We start from the raw sequence: 17,436 nt of genomic DNA, 5'->3' as shown, positions 1-17,436 counted from the left end.
TTTGCAATGTTGACTATCAACTAGGGGCACTGCAAACCATTTGGATGTGAAGTCCACCAAAACAATACCAAATGTGGCAGGGCACCCCAAGTTTCCAAGTTCTTTGTCGTCTTTTCACTTTTAGACACACACAGCACATTCCTTTACACAACCTTTCACAAGATTATCAATACCTGGCCACAAAAACGTAGACTTCAACCGTCTCTTAGCTAAACTACAGCCCAAATGCTAACGCTGCCAAGTCTTCCAGAGCCCTGCACAAACCAAACAAGGGAAATCAAGCAGCGCAGAGATAATACAAACTCAGTACTGTACAGCTCGTCCTTCACTGACAAAAGCAGAAATCCTAGGCCTCTCCTTTTGCCAACCATGTTTCAGATACCCAATTATTTCAGTAAGCTCAGCATCCTTCTACAACTCCACTTGCGACTAAACCTCGTCCATTATTGCGCACACAGTTTAACTGACTCTTGCTATCCATTTCTCACATGCATCCTTGTCCTGTGCCGCAATCTGATCTGGGACCCATGACAGGCAGTGGGCCATAAGATTCTCCTTCACCAGTACATTTACTACAATGAAATTGTACTCCTACATGCTCGGCAACCTCCTCACAATAAAGTGTGACGAATTGCAGGAATTCATCCCTTCTCCCAGAGGGTGAGCCCCCCCCCCCCGTCCTCCACTGTGTGAGTCTATGTAGGTGCGCCCGCTCCGCAATAGACTCCCAAAGGGTAGAGGAAAGTGGGACCTCACTGGGAGAGAATCCCACTTTGGGTACAAGTGCTCCCGCTCTGACGAGGACTTCCCTAAAAACCCTCTTCATAATACCTCTGATAACATCTACTATAGAAACATGCATGAGGAAGAAACCAGTATCTGCTATTGTCATGCAGAAACCATAAAAAGCTGTTTAAATGGAATATCCCATTCCACTGGAACGAAGAAACCAAGAGGGTAATAACGAAAGGCCTGGATGTACGCCGGGGAAGTCCCAAACATAAGTCATGTCGACAGAAGGAGTCGTCCGGGAAAAGAAAAAGCCTGCGACTTACAAAACAAAGCGGGTGCCGGTTACGGAGAGAAAATAGATGCGCAGCGTCTTATTTGGGAGAGAGGGAGAGAAGCAGAAGCGTGGCGTCTTACCTCGAAGAGAGCAAGAGAGAGCAGCATCCTGGGTCCAGAAGGGAACACAAAGCGGAGATGAACAGGCAGCGTCGCAACTGGAGGAAAGCCAAAGAATCAGATGGGTGCGAACGTCCAGGAGCAATGAGAGAGAGACACCAAAGGTGGTGGCATGACCATCAAAGACTTGTTGTGGACAAGTAGTCCCCCAAATAATGCTGAAACTACCCTGCAGGCAAAACTATGGAACAGAATGGTAAGGGAAGTACCCTATGACCATCCTCGACAATGGCATGAGAAAGAAAGCCGTAAGGGAGAGGGACCTGAAATACAGAGAATCAACACTAGCCACAAGAAGCCCCATTGACATTGCCCCTAAATGTGCCAGGTAATGGGTAGAACAGGAGACCCGGGAGGAGACGTAAGAATCATTATGGGACTAATCTTACACATCCGAGTCACATTAAAGTGACTGTGATACTTGTACCAGGAAGAGTGAATGAAAAGCGTTATGAGACTAATCTTGGTCGTCTCAGTCAAGATAAAGAAATCCAAATAGTGATACCTCAAGAAGTGAATAAAAATCAATAATGGAAAATTCAATGTAATATGTGTAAAGCCCAAGAAAACAAGAGGAGAAACATGTACATGGAACAGTTCAGGAACAGAGAAAAACAAATCTCAGTATAAAGTACCAAGAGGAATGTCATAATCCCCAAAAGGATATTTATCTATGAAAGGCAAAGACGAGCTGAGTCATATATGAATTATCTGGACTAATCCGAACAGTGAACAGAGACTACCTGAAGATTAAATATTGAAACAACAGTTTGCGAGGAGCAAAACAAACAACAGAAGAAGGGAGCCATTCTCCTGCCTTTAGTTGCTATCATAGCGGTAGGGCAAGTTAGGTTAGTTTTGGACATTGGACCGTTTCGTTTAAAAGCCTTCACTGACGACCGACGGGCACCTTAGCCAGTTGTGTTAGGTAGGAAAGCCTTGTAAAATAGGGAAAGCTAGTCCTTTTTCCTTTTCTTTAATAAATGTAAAAATGAAATTGTTTATCAGAGTCTGCGTCCTCCTTCTGACACGCCACAGAAGCCAACCCTGACCCTGAAGGGTATAACAGATGCTATTAGGGTTAGGATCACTGCGTAAAGTATACGGAATACCCCACAAGTATCTTCTCAAATAGTTGGATGCTCAGCAAAAAGCAAGAGCCTCTTTCTCAATGTTAGAACAGTTGCTCTTGCTGCTTACCAATGCCCCTGTAAGCAATAGCAATAGGAACCTCAATCCCATCCATAATGAGTCAAGGCAGCACCAGCTCATGCACGCAAGCACCAATGGTATGCAGAATTCACACTTCTGGGTCAAACCTATACGGAGTAGGACTCTTGACCATCTCTTATGCCATGAAAGGTGGCATCAGCTTTATCGTCCCAAATGAAAGGGACACCCTGCTAGAGAAGCGCATGCTGTGTTTTGGAGTAACACTGTAATCAAAGGATGATCTAAGTTGCTCTTTGGTAATTGGTACACTCACCTTCAACATAATTGCCCAAATTTGTGGCCTGCTCCACCTGGATCTCATATTTTTCCTTCTTAACTGTTGAGCCCACCTCCTACAAGACACCCATGACCTCGCAAACACCAGCATCATGCTCTTCCTCACTATCAGTGCATTTCATATTGTCATCTTGAAAACATCAAACAATGCATAAACCTCTAAACAAGTCCACCTTCACTGGCTGCAATATCTCAGACGACAAGCCAAAGGGCATCTAGCAGTATTAGTAGGCCCCCAGAGGAGTAAGGAAGGAAACTAAAGTTATTCACTGTAGTGACTAAAGTACTCCTAGTCGATAGTCCCCTTTCCTGCATCCTTGTAGGCGACCCCCAATATGGGGACAGTACCAGAACCCTTGGCAGCAAATCAAATGAGCTTCCCCTTTACATTTAGTATAGCGTGCGGGACGCCCCACCTAGGCCCTGCCCTCCGGCGCCTCACCTCAGTCCCCTTTGAACACACCGGACACTTAGATACCTGGCTATGCTGATCACATATTAGCCTTTGGCATACAAGCAGGGAAAGGTGGGTTGAACGTACAGATGAAAGGGGGCTATGGACTATGAGTACTCTTGTCACTACGGTGAGTAACTTTAATTACTCATACATCCCGTCCCCTTTCCTCCATCCTTGTCAGTGATTCCAGCGAACAAGAACATTGGGTGGAGCAGTGACAACCTGCCTCACATCTAGGTTCTTCAGAACCGCGCCAACCGAACTCGGCATCACGCCTGGAGCTGCTGTCCAGGGAATAGTGCTTACAGAAGGCCAACGGAGTGGCCCAAGTAGCTGCCTTGCTAATGACATCCCAAGAAGCATGTCTCTGAAACACAACAGCCGTGGCATTGGTTCTGACCGCATGGGCATGAATCCTCTTAGGAACAGGTTTGCACATGGCCGTGTACGCCTCCGAAATGGCCTAAACCAACCAACGGGCGATGGAAGCCTGAGAGCCCCCAAAAGTCACAAACAATGCCTCGAACTTCCTAAAGGATTTCATCTGGAGAGAGGTAAATCAGGAGGACCCTCTCGAGGTCCAAGGAATGTGGGGCCCTCTGTGCCTCTGACAGTGGGTTCGGGAAGAACCACAGCAGGCAGATCTCTTGATTCACATTATATCATTATAATTGTTTTTTATAACAGACTTAATACCGAATATGTTTCTAAGCACAGACCCGGGATTCAAACCTGCGTTGCTCTGCATCCTCTTGCTTCCAAGACGAGCGCATTGCCACTGGGATATAATGCCCGTGCCCAGATGAAAGGGAGTGATAACCTTGGGCAAGAAGTTTGGGTTAGTGGGCAAGATGACCAGGTTGTTATGAAAAGTGGTGAAGGGCTTGCACGAAGACAACGCCTGCAGCTCACTAAACCTGCACGCAGAGGTGAGAGCCACCAATAAAACTGTCTTTAGCGTCAATAAGCGGATGTCCACCGAGGCATCGGCTCAAGAGGCTTGCGTTGCAAAGCTTCTAGGACCACACTCGGGTCCCAGACCGGATGCGGCCTATGCACTGGAGGAAAAAGCCTAAACAATCCCTTAAGGTGGGCCTTAACGACAGTGTTTGGTTGCCAAAAACACATGCTCCGGGGAATTCTTGTATGCCCCGATGGCCGCCAAATATGTGCAGCAAGTATCCACCTGAATTCCAGAACAAGCCAGGTGTGCTAAAAAAGCCAGTATGTCATCCAGAAGACAGGTTCCAGACCCTTGCTGCAAGCCCAATGGCAGAACCTAGTTGATTTGCTCTTATACTGGTACCGAGTTGAGGGCTTCCTGGCCGGCTGAATGATGTCCCAGTTGTGATCTGAAAGTGGAGCATGCTCAAGCCTCAGCTGATCAGGAACCAGGCCTCCAGGGTCAGTTTTGCCAGGTCCAGATGTTCCACTAACCCACCCTGGTGCGTCAAAAAGCCTCTGCTAAGGATCAGAAGATGGACGGAACCCTGGGAGCACAACTGCAACAGATCCGAAAACCAAGGTCTCAGAGGCCACTGGGGGGCAACCAGGATGAGGCTGCAGCCCACTGAAGCCCAGAACTGGTAGAGGTTCCGGTGGAGCAAAGGGAACATTTAACACCTCCAGCCGTGCCAACAGATCTGGAAGGAGTCTTCCAGTGACCCCCGATCTGCCCATGAGGCAAACTGGGGGTACTTGGCATTTAGGGGGGGGTGCGCACAAGTCCAGGTCCGCAAACCCCAAACATTGGAACAGGGGCAACAAGGAGTCGTTGTGCAACTCCCACTCCTATGTGTTGAACCCCACGTGACTCCGCTGATCCGCTTCTGCATTGCTGTCTCCAGGCAGGTGGACTGGCGAAATCCAAATCCCCACCGCACAGAGGAAGGGAGGGGGGAAAATGGTGACACCATGCTTGTTCAGGTAAAACATTGTAGTAGAAATGTCCGTCCAGACCAGAACCGACTTGTCCCTGATGAGGGGCAAAAAATGCCTTGAGGGCCAGGCCCACTGCCCCGAGCTTGGGCAGATTGATATGTAGGAGGGCTTCGGTCCTGGACCATGCTCACTGAATCGCAGAGCCCTCCAGAGTAGTCCCCCCAAGCCCGAAAGAGAAGAGTCAGTTATCACCACCAGGGTAGATTCCAGTCGGGTGAAGAGGGCTCCCACTGAAACATTGCCATCCATCACCCACCAATGAAGATGGGGGAGAAGGGGCAGCGGTATAGGGATCCTGTCCGACTGAGACCCTGTCTCTTTATCCCAATTGGCAGCCAGGAAGAGCTGGAGGCGCCTCATCTTGAGGCGGGTATGCTGCACAGTGAGTATGCAGGAGTCCATCAGGCCCAGAATGTGCTGGAACCACCATGTTGAGGTTGTGCTGGCCAGAAAGTGGCCTACCGGCTTGCGGAGGGACAGAAGCCTCTTGGACGTAGGAAACACCTGCTGAAAAGTAGTGTTGCAATGCACCCCAAGGAAGACCAGTTCCCGAGATGGGCGCAACTGTGACTTCCTTCGGTTGATGGAAAACCCCAGCAGATGAAGGGTATCTGCCAGTCTCTGGCAGGAGTGCACCACCCCTTCGGGTGACCATGCCCTCACCAGCCAGTTGTCCAAGAAAGGGTATAGATGATGGCCCTCCAAGCGGAGAAGGCCCGCCACTGCATTCATCAATTTTGTTGTGAAAACACGATGGGCTGCGATCAGGCCAAAGGGCAGCACCTTGTACTGAAAGTGGTACAACAATCGTGAACCGCAGAAACTGCTGATGCGGTTGATATATGGAGACATGCAGGTACGCATCCTTGAAGTCCAGGGAACACATCCAGTCCCCTGCACACAGAGACTCGGCTATGTGCAGCGGGGGTAATGCTCTTGAAGCGCTCCAGCGGTAAGGTCAGATTTAGAAATGACAGGTCCATGACTACCCTCAGGCCAGCCTGGTTGTCCTTGGGTACGGCAAAAATCCTGAAATAGTAACCGAAGCCCTTGTCTACAAGAGGCACCGATTCTATCGTCTACATCTCCAAGAACGAAAGGACCTCCCGTAAAAGAATGATGACCCGATCTGACGAAGAGGAGGGTGATGGAGTCATAGGAAGAGAAAGACTGAAGTCCATGGAGATTACAGAAAGGATCAACAGGTTGCTGAAGAGGCGCTTCCAGGAGGCCTGGAACAAAGCCAAACATTCCCCCAACCTTGACGTCACTGCTTCTCGGCGTCAGAGGCCGGGTGGAGGAGGAGCGGAAAAACCTGTGCAACGTCCTCTGCTGCTTCCTCCTGTTGTCATTGGGTGACCTTTCAGGCCTCTGTGTACCAAGGTGTTGGCACCCCTTGAAGCTGAAGAACCTGCAGGGTTTGAACTCAGACCTACCCTGGGATTGAGGGAAGGACTTCTGATCTTGTTTTGTCAGGATGGCCAAGGACTTGGCCGTTTGAGGGGAGGTTTATTTCTTTGTCAGTTCGTCATCAGTTGACGAATGAAACAGGTTCACGCCCTCAAAGGGCAGATCCAGGATCTGGTCCTCTACCTCAGACGAAAAATGTGTGGCATGCATCCACGCCTTTCGTCTCGCCTCAACCCCAACGCACAGCTCTCTTTTGGCTGTGTCGATGTTGGAGAACCGAAGAATTTATTAGGTTCCGGGCAATAGCCTGGGAATCGTCAAGGTGCTTTCCAAAGGACTCAAGGACAGAGAGGCAATTGGAGGCGGCTCCCATGGAGGAAGATGACAAAGCTGATAGTTTAGAATACCAAGAGGCCGCAGCCACCACAGAGGAATGGGGTTGCGGATGGGAGGCAAGGAGGATTGGCTCACCGTCTGTCAGCCTAAACCTTCTGTCCAACTTCTTGTTCATCTGGGCTTTGGCCCTGGGCTTCTCTCAGACCTTCTGTGTCACCTGCAGGACATCCTCCTGGAGGGGAATGCCAGACCGGATTGTGGTGCACTTGCCCAAGACCTCTGCTAGCACCCCCGAATCCTGGTGGCTTTCCTCAGGAAGAGGGACTTCTAAGAACTCCACCAGGCCCTGAAGGTGGTCATGAAAGTCTTTAACGGATGCAGAGGATTCATCGTCCTGGGCGTCATGGTCGCCATTGCCCCCTGCATCCCTTTTTTTTACAGGCAGAGAGGCATCTGGGCCCTAGGACACAGGTGCCGGCAGAGTCACACCACAGGTCCGGAGCAGCAGACAGGTCCAACGGCTGTTGAAGGAGGTGGCATTGGTGGCACGGGAGGAGGTAAGGGGGTCAGAGCAACCTGAGGGGCTAGAACTTGTGGGGGGACTGGAACCGGAACCAGGAGCACAGGGCAAACCGGAGTAGTATCCAGGAAGAGGGCACCGGGGAGACGCCGCCTGCGGGATGACCTCCTTCACAATGTCCTTCAGGAGCTCCTTCATCTGAGGGGAACGCATGAAGAGAAGGAAGCGTTCGAAGAAGTGGTCCTCGCAAGCCGCTGGATCCCTAGGAGCCTGGCCCTCTGAGGGGCTGGGCCTCTGCTCCTGGTCAAAGCGCTGAGGTGCCTGGTGCGTGTGGCTGTACGGCTGTAATGAGTAGATATATCCCTGCGGGGACCCGAAACCTGCACCATAGGATCTGCTGCCGCTTCTGGAGGGAAGGGGTCTTGGACCATCCTGCAAAGCCCACCTGATGGGTGAAAGCACTGGCGGGCCCGGAGCTAGATCCAATGTGGACGCCTGCCTGGCAGGCTCTGTCACATGCTGCTCTGCCATTTTGAAGCCTTGCGCCATGCCCTTGGTGGGAGATCGCTGAGGCCCTGAGGCAAGAGAGACCTCAGACATGAGAGGATACAGCTTGAGTCTTGCACCCAAAGCAGCAGCGTTGAACTCAGAGATCCCTCTGGTAGGCGCTGAGCCCTCAGCCGGGCGGTCGGTAGTTGTAACAACCTAATTCAAGGGAGCCCTCGGCACCTGTGGCAGTAGCTGTGCTGGATCTAGCCAAGGACAGACTCTTGGAGGTGGTACTTGACGATCCCTTACCCACTGGGGTAGAAGAAGCGGACAAGCCTGATCTTCCTTCCGAGGACAGCCTGGTAGGGCCCCTGAGCCCTTCAGCTTGGGAGTAGATAGCCTGGAAGGCCTAAGCTCCGGCCCCCTCGGCTTTGGAGCCGGTAGGTAGCCTTAGCAGCCTTGAGCCTGCCAGAACCTGAATCTGGGAAACCCCGATCCGTGGGAACCCCGGCGAAGGAGTTGCCATGCGGTGGAGCCGTGCTGAACAGTGGGCCTATCTTGTCTTAACGAGTGGTCCTGGAGACGGAGTGCTTGAGGTGAGGCAGAGGAGAAGTGTGGAAGATCTCCCTGCACTGCGACAAACTATTCTTCAATGTCACGTGACAGAGCGCTGCAGGCTGAACAGGAGTCCCTGCGGTGGTCGGGCCCCAAGCATTCAGAGAGCACAGCGGTCTGAGACCGGAAAGGGATAGTCGCAAGAGGCACATCTCATGAAGCCTCCTGCAGACGACATGCGCCAGGGGAGGTGAGGCACCGAAGGCAAGTGAAATATGAATTGCAAAACCACAAACAGGGAGCAAGCGGAACGCTAAAAATTTCTCTGCGCTGGCTGCCAGGTCCGACAACATCCTTACGGAAAAAGGGACTTAGGTGAGGCGCCAGAGGGCAGGGCCATGGCAGGGGGTTCCCACGCCAGCGGCTGCGCCCCTGTGCGCTATACTAAATTTAACACAGAAGCTCATTTTTCCACTGCTAAAGGTTCGGTACCGTCCCCATGTTGGGGGACACCCACACGGATGGATGAAAGGGGACGGGACACATGAGTAGTAAGAGGATGAGATTCCTCATGCAAGTTAATATGATGGTATGCAGAGGACAAGTCAAACGGTGAACAGGTGAGCAACACCTCATTGACCTAGAGTAGTTGGTTCAACAAAATGTATCCACTGAGGTCATGAGTCAACTATTGGTGCAAGCTACTCACTACTTTCAATGAGCTCAATGATTCCCGCCCCACACAGAATCTAATTCAATGCACAATGTATCTCTTACTTCCATGGGTATTTGTCTCACTTTTGGTACAACAGGTTTTGCTCCCAATTTCAGTTTTATTTTGTGGCAAAACCTTTCAACTTGCCCACCCATGTTGAGAAGGCCTATCAACTGAGAATACAAATCTCTGCCCATCCAGTAAACCTGTACATATCATCCAGGTTGTAATTCTATGCCTAGCCTTTCCTGGTGGCGCCGCCCAGCAAGCAGTTTCCCTTCCTTGCTATGTAGATCCATCCGCTATTCTGCCTTCTATGACCCTGTCAATATGGGATGTGGACCGCTCTCAGGCTGGGGTTGGAGGCCTACCAGGGTGGAAGCTAGAGCCAGACCTATATCCGAAGTTGAGAGGAGCCCAGTCCCTGTTCCTTCTCCAAGTGCCTGGCAATAGTACCACTGTTGATCACCCCTTACCTCTGTTGCAAGATGCCAGCCCGTTTCTCTGTCTTTGTTTTAGAGAGGCACTAATACTAGCCACCTTAGCAGTGTAACAGAGAGAAAAAAGCCACGAAAGCATCCAGAGGGACCACGTACGAGCACACCCCAATTGGAAGCAAAGCGCAAGGGACCCCGTACGCAGCGCTGTACAGTTTAAGGAAGGCATGGTATCACAAGTATGACAACGACACAAAAGATACAATTTGTAAAACTTTTATTGAAGTTTCAATGGGGTTGGAGAAACTCCTACTTTGCCCTATAGCTAAGACCATCAAAAAATTAAAGAAAACAGTCCTAGTCAGTCTCTGTGAAACCAAAATGGCCTACACTAACAAAACCTAATGCCTGCCCTATATCTTCTACAAAAAGTGTGAAAAGGAGAATATGTATGCAAAGGAAAATCAGTGTTCAAATATAAAGAGTAAATGTGGCTGAGTCAGCTCTCCTCCCCACATTGGACAGCACGGGTTAAGGCGGTCCATGTGGGCAAGATGACACACTCTAGCTCAGGCTCTCAACACAAAGGCAGTTGAAGACATGGATCGAAGCCCATCTGGCCTTCCATGTTAAAGTTACTTTCCAACTTCCAAAACACAATTCACAAGTTGGCCCCCCTCTGTCGTGCTCAGACCTTTCACTGCAAAACAATACACTTGCACAGACTCCCTTCCCCAAGCTTCATTGACCTTTTTTAGGGGTACCATTCCTCTAACTTATTACACCTTCAGTCTCCCTCAGTCGGGCCCGGACTGTTTCCTAATGTCAAAGACTTTCGAATGTGTGTGGCTTCTTTTTTTTTACAGACCTCCACAGGACCACTTCGACCTTCCAGGTTTCAATTCACACTCTTATGTCATTTTTCCCAGTGCTTACTGGTCTGGGTAGTTCACTGTATTATGGACCAAAGTTCAACAATCACCATTTCTCTTTCCCCTCGCCTCAGGATCAATTTCAATCACTTTGCTTTTACAGTTTATTCACTTTATCAATGCAAACTTTTCACCTTTCACTGACACTTTCGAGTGGGCTACTTCCTTTCGCCGGACCACTGCGTTACTCAGTATCACTGACCTTCCAGCTATCGTTACTTCAACGTTCTGCATTTCTTCACGTCTCAACCACACGCGCAGCCTTCAATTGTGCGATATATTGTTGCTACTTCAATCTTTCTTTAGCACACACCGGTCTCTCACGTTGCTTGCCAACTCACAGGCTGCGAGCGTTTGTCTTCCAGTTTGCGAGTCAGTTTCAGTACTGCAGACTTAGCCTCGCCTTCCCAACTCGGTCGTTCACCCAGGAGGGTCGCTAGTGTCCTTGAAAGACAATGCAGGCCCTCTTGTTTGGGATTCAGCCTTTTCCACCTGTCTTTCACTGCCTTTTGGAGGCAAGGACCTCCTGCAGGGAACTCCTGGGTTTCTCCTTCTGTGGCTCTCATCCCTCGGTCCGTCTTATTTTTGTTCGACCTTGCTCAGAGTGTGTTTCTATGTCCCGGCTTTTATCCATGTGAGGAGAGCTAATTGGTATCACGTGTCTGCACTTAGAGTCAAGTGCCTGATTTTGCCTGACCCCATTAGCTGAACATGTCCAATGTGAGGTGTACTAGTTAGCATGTTTACTTTCGCCCGCTTCCTCGACCCAGTGTTTGTGTGAAAAAGGGGGCAGGGGAGTTGGGGCATCAGATAATCCCATGAAATTGAAGGGATCATGGGTACGTGAAAGGGAGGAATACTGCATCTTGCCATCAGCTGCCTCACCCCCCACTCCCTGAAGACCCCTCCCCCAGGTGATCCTACCGCACTGTTCCACCCCCAGGAACTGGATCCAAAAGCGATGGCTGTGTCCTGGCCACCTGGATGACTAGTCCCCGGGGACTAGCGGGTGAGACACTCCTTGGTTTCTCACAACAGCAGGCTACAAGTGTCAACGAGTACACAGAACACTATCATCCACTCGCTAGAGCAACAGCCCTCACCTGTAACAGGGACAGTGAGCTAAAGAGTTGGTTGAGACTCAACCAGTGGCAATCCACCCAAAAACAGGTCATTGGGCCGTATTCATAGTGGTAGAGAGACTCCAAGACCCCCCTTTGTTTTGCATATTTAATAACTTTGGGTCTCACCCTAAGTTACCTGGGGAATCCGGACGTGGACCCCTTCCTCACTCTTTTCAGAGAGGCACAGCTCCACCTCACTGATGATGCCCAACAAGGCTGAAACATGTGTATGGGGTTGCTGTTGGTACTCTTGTTCAGAGGAGAATTGCCTAGCATTTCGGTGCTGGACTGCCCCTGGGCAGGACAAAGACTGATATGCAGGGATATTTCTTCTCTGTGAAAGGGACAGTGAGCTAAAGACTTGGTTGAGACTCTCCCAGGGGCCATCCACCCGAGAACAGGTCATTGGGACGTGTTTGTGCTGGTTGAGAGACTCCCAGACCCCCCCCTTTTGTTTTGCTCACCTGTAACAGTCACCAAACGGCTCCCTGACACAGACTGCAATCCATGCCTGGCTGAAGCACTTACCTGTAATGGAGCTGGGGTGAGGCTCCTCTATAAAGACTGCAATCCCACTGTGTTTGGAAATCATCACACAAACTGAAAATTTACCATAGTGGGGCGCCATTGACAACCTTCGGTGGGCCTGTGCGAAAGAAAGGGGTGGGGCTTAGACCCTCTTTATAAGTATTTTTGTCCGATTAACACCTCCCAGGAGAACACAGGGATTAATTGGACTGGGGTACCAGAAAGGGAGAACCAATGGAAGGAGGGGGAACGGGGGATAAAAGGGCACAGGAAACATGAAGTTATGGATTGTTAAGGGTAAGTCAGTGGAGGTCGGCCAAGAGACCAGTAGGATGAAGGACATCTTTTTGGCAGGTGCTCATACCCGGTTGGCTTGTTACTATGCGTACTGCCGCAGTCTGAAAACAACACATCGACCTGAGGGGGCAAGGCTGTGACATTTGAGATCACTAGAACGCACACCATGCAGTAAAGTGCTTTTCTTTAGTGTGCTTGGGAACCTCTGTTCACGTTGTAGATGTGCATTGGCGCATGGCACCATGAATGTCCTTGCTGCGCCAATGCCTACCGTACCGACATATCCGGCACACACAGATCTCCCAAGCACAGCTATGCATTTCCACAGTGCTGGTTGCAACTGTCAGGATAGGAGGCCAATTTTCGCACCGAGTACAAGGTCCTAGCATCAATCTCATTTGTGGGGCCTCTCATGTCCACAGCTCTGAAGGATCTTCCACTTTCGCACACAGCTTAGTTTCCAATTGGTGCATCACGGCCACCCTCAGGCCCTTCCAATGTCAGCAAAACTGTATTCCATGCTGGCTCGGTTTTTTGAAAGTCCACTTGTTGGCAAAATGTTGCTCTAAGGTGCAAGCAGGTGGTTTATTAAGGTCAAATGTAACACTGCAGTGTAGAAATGGACGATGCATGCAAACTGCACCACACACTGTCAGGGAATCAAGTCTGTAACTACCAGCCTGGGAATCCTACCATCAGAGTTATACATGACATATAAGGATTTCACAGGGTCAGATAATTGGATCACATAAGGAAGAGAGGGAAGGCGGTAAAGGATGAGATTGTGAATATATAAGAGAACACAAAAGGGAGCGATTGGAGGAAATTTCTGCTACCAGAGGGAGCAGAGAGCAAGGCAGAAATGATAAAGCGCAGGCAGGATTAAGGGACAAGCGAGGGAGGCAGCAGAAAGGGCAGTAAGGGAATAGTGTCGGGAGGATAAGCAAAATGTGCCTGGTAGTGACCAATTTCAGTACAAAGAGCAGAGCAAAGAAATTCAGACATTAAACTGTCTTTCATACTCTCGGGTTAACAATTCAAGCATTTAGTTTTCCTAACATTTCATAAACAAGTGTTCACAATATCAACATGTACCTGTGGCCTTTGGTTTACTATGATTGGATAATCCCTTCTCACTTCCACTTCTTGATGGCAATGCAAGTTTCAGTGGTCTTCTTTCCTGTGACAGAGTTTCTGCAAAGGTTTAGAAATATAACAGTGAAGCGTTATATACAAATATGACTACACACAACTATGACAGTTGTTACCTATGTATGATAAACAAATACAGAGACTACTTTATGTTCATTGGCATTTATGAATTATAATGACTCATCATTTACACAGTGTCCTGCCAGTAAAGAAAACCACATGCGCTCTGGGAGAGTGGTGTACCCTTGTGAGGTTTCATTGCAGGTTGGATCTAGAATTACGTTCCCTCGCACCAAGGATTATGGCAGATTAATATCTGCCAGTTGTAGATTTAAAGTCCATATTGAGAAGGCTAAGAAGGTGTGGGGTATGGGGTGAGGGAGAGTGTGTGCGTATTAACAGTACAGACCTCATGTTGGCATTGGGTAATCAGTTTTTTATTTTTATTTATTGTACACAACAGACAAAAAGGACTTGTGATACATAATATACATACAGAATTGTATAATCTCTGCATAAAAAATAAAATAGCATAACTTCAAATGTGTGGGGGAAAACTGGGGTTATGAACATTTTTAATTATCACTTTGTTGCCTTATAATAATGCTCAGCCAATGCCAACTGCCATGTTCAACAGGTGCCTTATTGCCAATGATGTGTGAGCCCCATGTTCTAATGCACATGTCCTAACTCTGAAGGATTTATCGTCTAATGCCTGGAGATGCTTAACTCTGACGTGGTTTCCCTTTTGGCATATAGAAGCATGTTTTGGAGTACTGCTTTTCTAGGCAAGCGGCTTTAGCAGACAGAAGTTGTCATATAGTAAGTGGGCTTGCATGCCCAGAGCCGTGTGTACTGTAGAAGTAGCTTGCACAGCACAGAAATGTATCACTGTTCGCCTCCTGTCCGGATTATGCCTTCTGAGAGTGCGAACGTAGCCTCTGCCTAAGACTTGTATGCTGAAACATTGTTGCTTAACTATGCCATGTCATGTCATGTCCAAGACCTCCCGCTCATTAAAATGCATGTGTGCTCTCTCATATAAAACCTGGTGTGAGGGGGGGGGGCTGCTTCGTCGAGTCTCGTTTATCGCTGGGTTGCTATTTTGTCCTTTGTTTGCTAGCTTTACTGATTGCCAGTCAATGTCATTCACCAATCCACTGGAAGAATTCAAGGTGATTTTTCGATGACAAGATTGATGCCTGAAACGTTGCATTCCCGCTGCCCTGCAGCCAAACTCAGGGGCTCGCCGGACATGACTCCCAGTAATCTCGGTGGGCGCAGGTAAAACAATTTTGTCGGTGGGGAAAGCTGGCAGGTGCGACCGGGAATTCGGTGGAGTAGACAAAGATGAGGAAGAAGAGCAGACTGAAATTCGGTGGTTGGTGAGCGCAAATAATTGCACTGCTATTTGTCATGTTTTGTGTAGTATGGTCTGAAACTAGTTGGGGTAATGTTTGTCTCTGGTTATAACCCCTTAACTGCCATGGGTATTTCCCCCCGTAACAAAGCCTTTTTTAGTGATTTCGGTATGTCACCATTCAATGCCTTGTAACGTTTACACGAGATATCTCGGCCAAATTTGGCCCCTTTTTTTCCCCAAATGTAGACGGTTGTAATCCTAGTTTGCTGTAGGGGGGGTGAGAGAAAATAAACAAAAAGGGAGAACATTTTGAGTTTTTTCAGAAAATGGCAATAAAATGATGTACAAAGAAGCCTGTGGTTTTTTCCTTATAAGAGCTAGGAACAAATGGTTTGCTGTGCTGAATTCCCCATTTTCCCAGCTTTCAAGAACAGGTTGAGTGGAAATGAAAATTATATTGTTATCAACCGTTTTGTGAGAGGTAGGCGATTTTGGCCTTTTTTTCCAAAAGGACATGCGTGGACGGAATGGAAGAAAAGGGTAGGAAAGATGAATGGGAGGACTGAAAGGCATACATTTCTGAAAAGTAGAAAAAGTAGACAAAATTACAAGTTTAGGAAGGGGTGATTTGCGCAGGTCAGGCAACAACTTTGTAGGGAAAAATTCCATCGTTTGGAAAAATAAATAAATAAATAAAAATCGGGAAAATGAGAGAAACAAATAATAATTTAAAAAAAAAGGTATGTGGTGGACATGGTTGGCCCGGTAAGGCAATGCCTTCTGTGAATTTTGAGAAAAAAAAAAGCTCTGCTACATTCCCCAGACTCTTCCATTTAGGAACTCACACATTTTTTGTAATGTTTCACAAAACAAGCAGTACCACAAGCCAAAAACTGAGCCATGGTACACAGGAGTTGTATGCCTACGGCCTAAACAGATGTACTTAGCATGTGTAAATAAGGAAAACAAATGTGGTGAGGAAGGGCAAGCATACATTTTGTGAAAGAGCACAGGCAGACCTTTTGAAGGGTAGGTGACTTGTGCAGGTTACAAAAGAGTATAGTGCCTAAAGTAGTGACATTTGGGAAATGAAAGGGTTGTGTGACAAAGGGCAGCAACAAATGGGTCGAAACGTTATGAAAACCACGCAAACACAACAGATGTCGTACCTTACCGCGTTCCCACAGGTGTCCCGACGAAAACAGTACCTCACATGTGTGGGTGCACCTACCTGGGCGCAAAGGGAAAGCCTAAAACACGGGCCTTTCGTAACAGCATATTTTTAGGAATTTTGCTCATGCTGACAACCTACAGATTTGGGCCTACGGTGTCGAAGCCACCAAGGAAAACAGGGAACCCCATGCGTTTCCGGAAAGAGGACACACGTGGGAATCCACAGAGGTCAGACTTGCGCGAATCAACCCAGAATGTATTACCCACAAGCCCCGACAACGGCCCACATGGGAGAGGGGTGTCCAAGGCCAGGGACATTACCCCCGACTTTCCTGGAGCTCGGGCTGGCCTACGTTACAGTTTCTCCCTCCGGGAAAGGACAGGGAATGTCCCGGGCCTCCCTGGAATCAACGCTGGGCTTGGGGACAATCAAACCACATGGGAGTCAGCCGCAGGGATATGACCCCCTACCACCCTGGAGCTCTGGCTGGGTTGCGTTACAGCTTCTGCCTCTGGGAAAGGACAGGGATCCGGCCGAGGCTACCTCGGACTGCCTCTGCACTTGGGGGATGGTCAACCCACATGGGAGACAGCCACCCAAGGCCAGTGACATAACCCCCGACTTTCCTGGAGCTCTGGCTGTAACGCAGGCCAGCTTCTCCCTCCGGGAAAGGTCGGGGACCCTGCCGGAGCTCCCTGAAACTGTTGCTGGGTTGGGGGATAGTGAAATCCCATGGGAGACAGCCGCCCAAGGCTAGGGACATCAGCCCCGACCATCTTGGAGCGCGGACTGGGCTGCGATACAGAATTTCCCTTGGGGGAGGGAAGGGGACCCTGAAGTTGCCGCTGTGCTTGGGGACGGTCCACCCACATGGTAAACGGATGTGCAAGGCCAGGGACATCACCTCCAACCATCCTGGAGTTCTGGCTGGGCCTTGTTACAGCTTTTCCCCACCAGGGATTCCCGGCAGTGTGCAAATACCTCCCCGAAGGGAGCATCTGTAACAGTCTCCCTTCTGACAGTTTGGGATCCTTTCAAACCAACTATACACGATTTTCTCCGTCATTCAGCATTCAGGAACATGGTGAGGAAAAGGGAGATGATGCACTTGGAAGGCAAAGTCAGGGATGCAGGAAATAGGTGTATGTCAATACGGGATGGGGAGGATAGGTTGACTTCACAAGTGCTTAAAAAGGATTTGTCACAAATGCTTGATAAGAGGGTGAGCAGGAGTTTTACAGCAAGCAGGCCTTTTAGAAACCGGGTCATCAGTCTGGTAAATTGTTAGCCTGTAAATTTAAACATGCCCATG

At 49.1% G+C, this 17,436-nt stretch overlaps 1 protein-coding gene across 9 annotated transcripts in view; it reads right to left on the bottom strand.

The window, feature by feature from the left end:
- The window catches only part of CYLD (CYLD lysine 63 deubiquitinase), a 1,796,774-nt gene that overhangs the window by 1,201,839 nt on the left and 577,499 nt on the right, over window positions 1–17,436 (bottom strand). For all 9 annotated transcript variants that reach the window (XM_069639469.1, XM_069639490.1, XM_069639472.1 and 6 more), the window contains one exon: window positions 13,531–13,629. In XM_069639469.1, coding sequence (XP_069495570.1) covers window positions 13,531–13,629 — 99 coding nt within the window. The remainder of the gene's footprint in view (window positions 1–13,530; window positions 13,630–17,436) is intronic.

Source organism: Ambystoma mexicanum, chromosome 1q (genome assembly GCF_040938575.1).
Source record: "Ambystoma mexicanum isolate Mex_15411 chromosome 1q, UKY_AmexF1_1, whole genome shotgun sequence".
In the NCBI taxonomy this organism is placed as follows: Eukaryota; Metazoa; Chordata; class Amphibia; order Caudata; family Ambystomatidae; genus Ambystoma; species Ambystoma mexicanum.
This window is presented reverse-complemented; position numbering and strand designations above follow the sequence as displayed.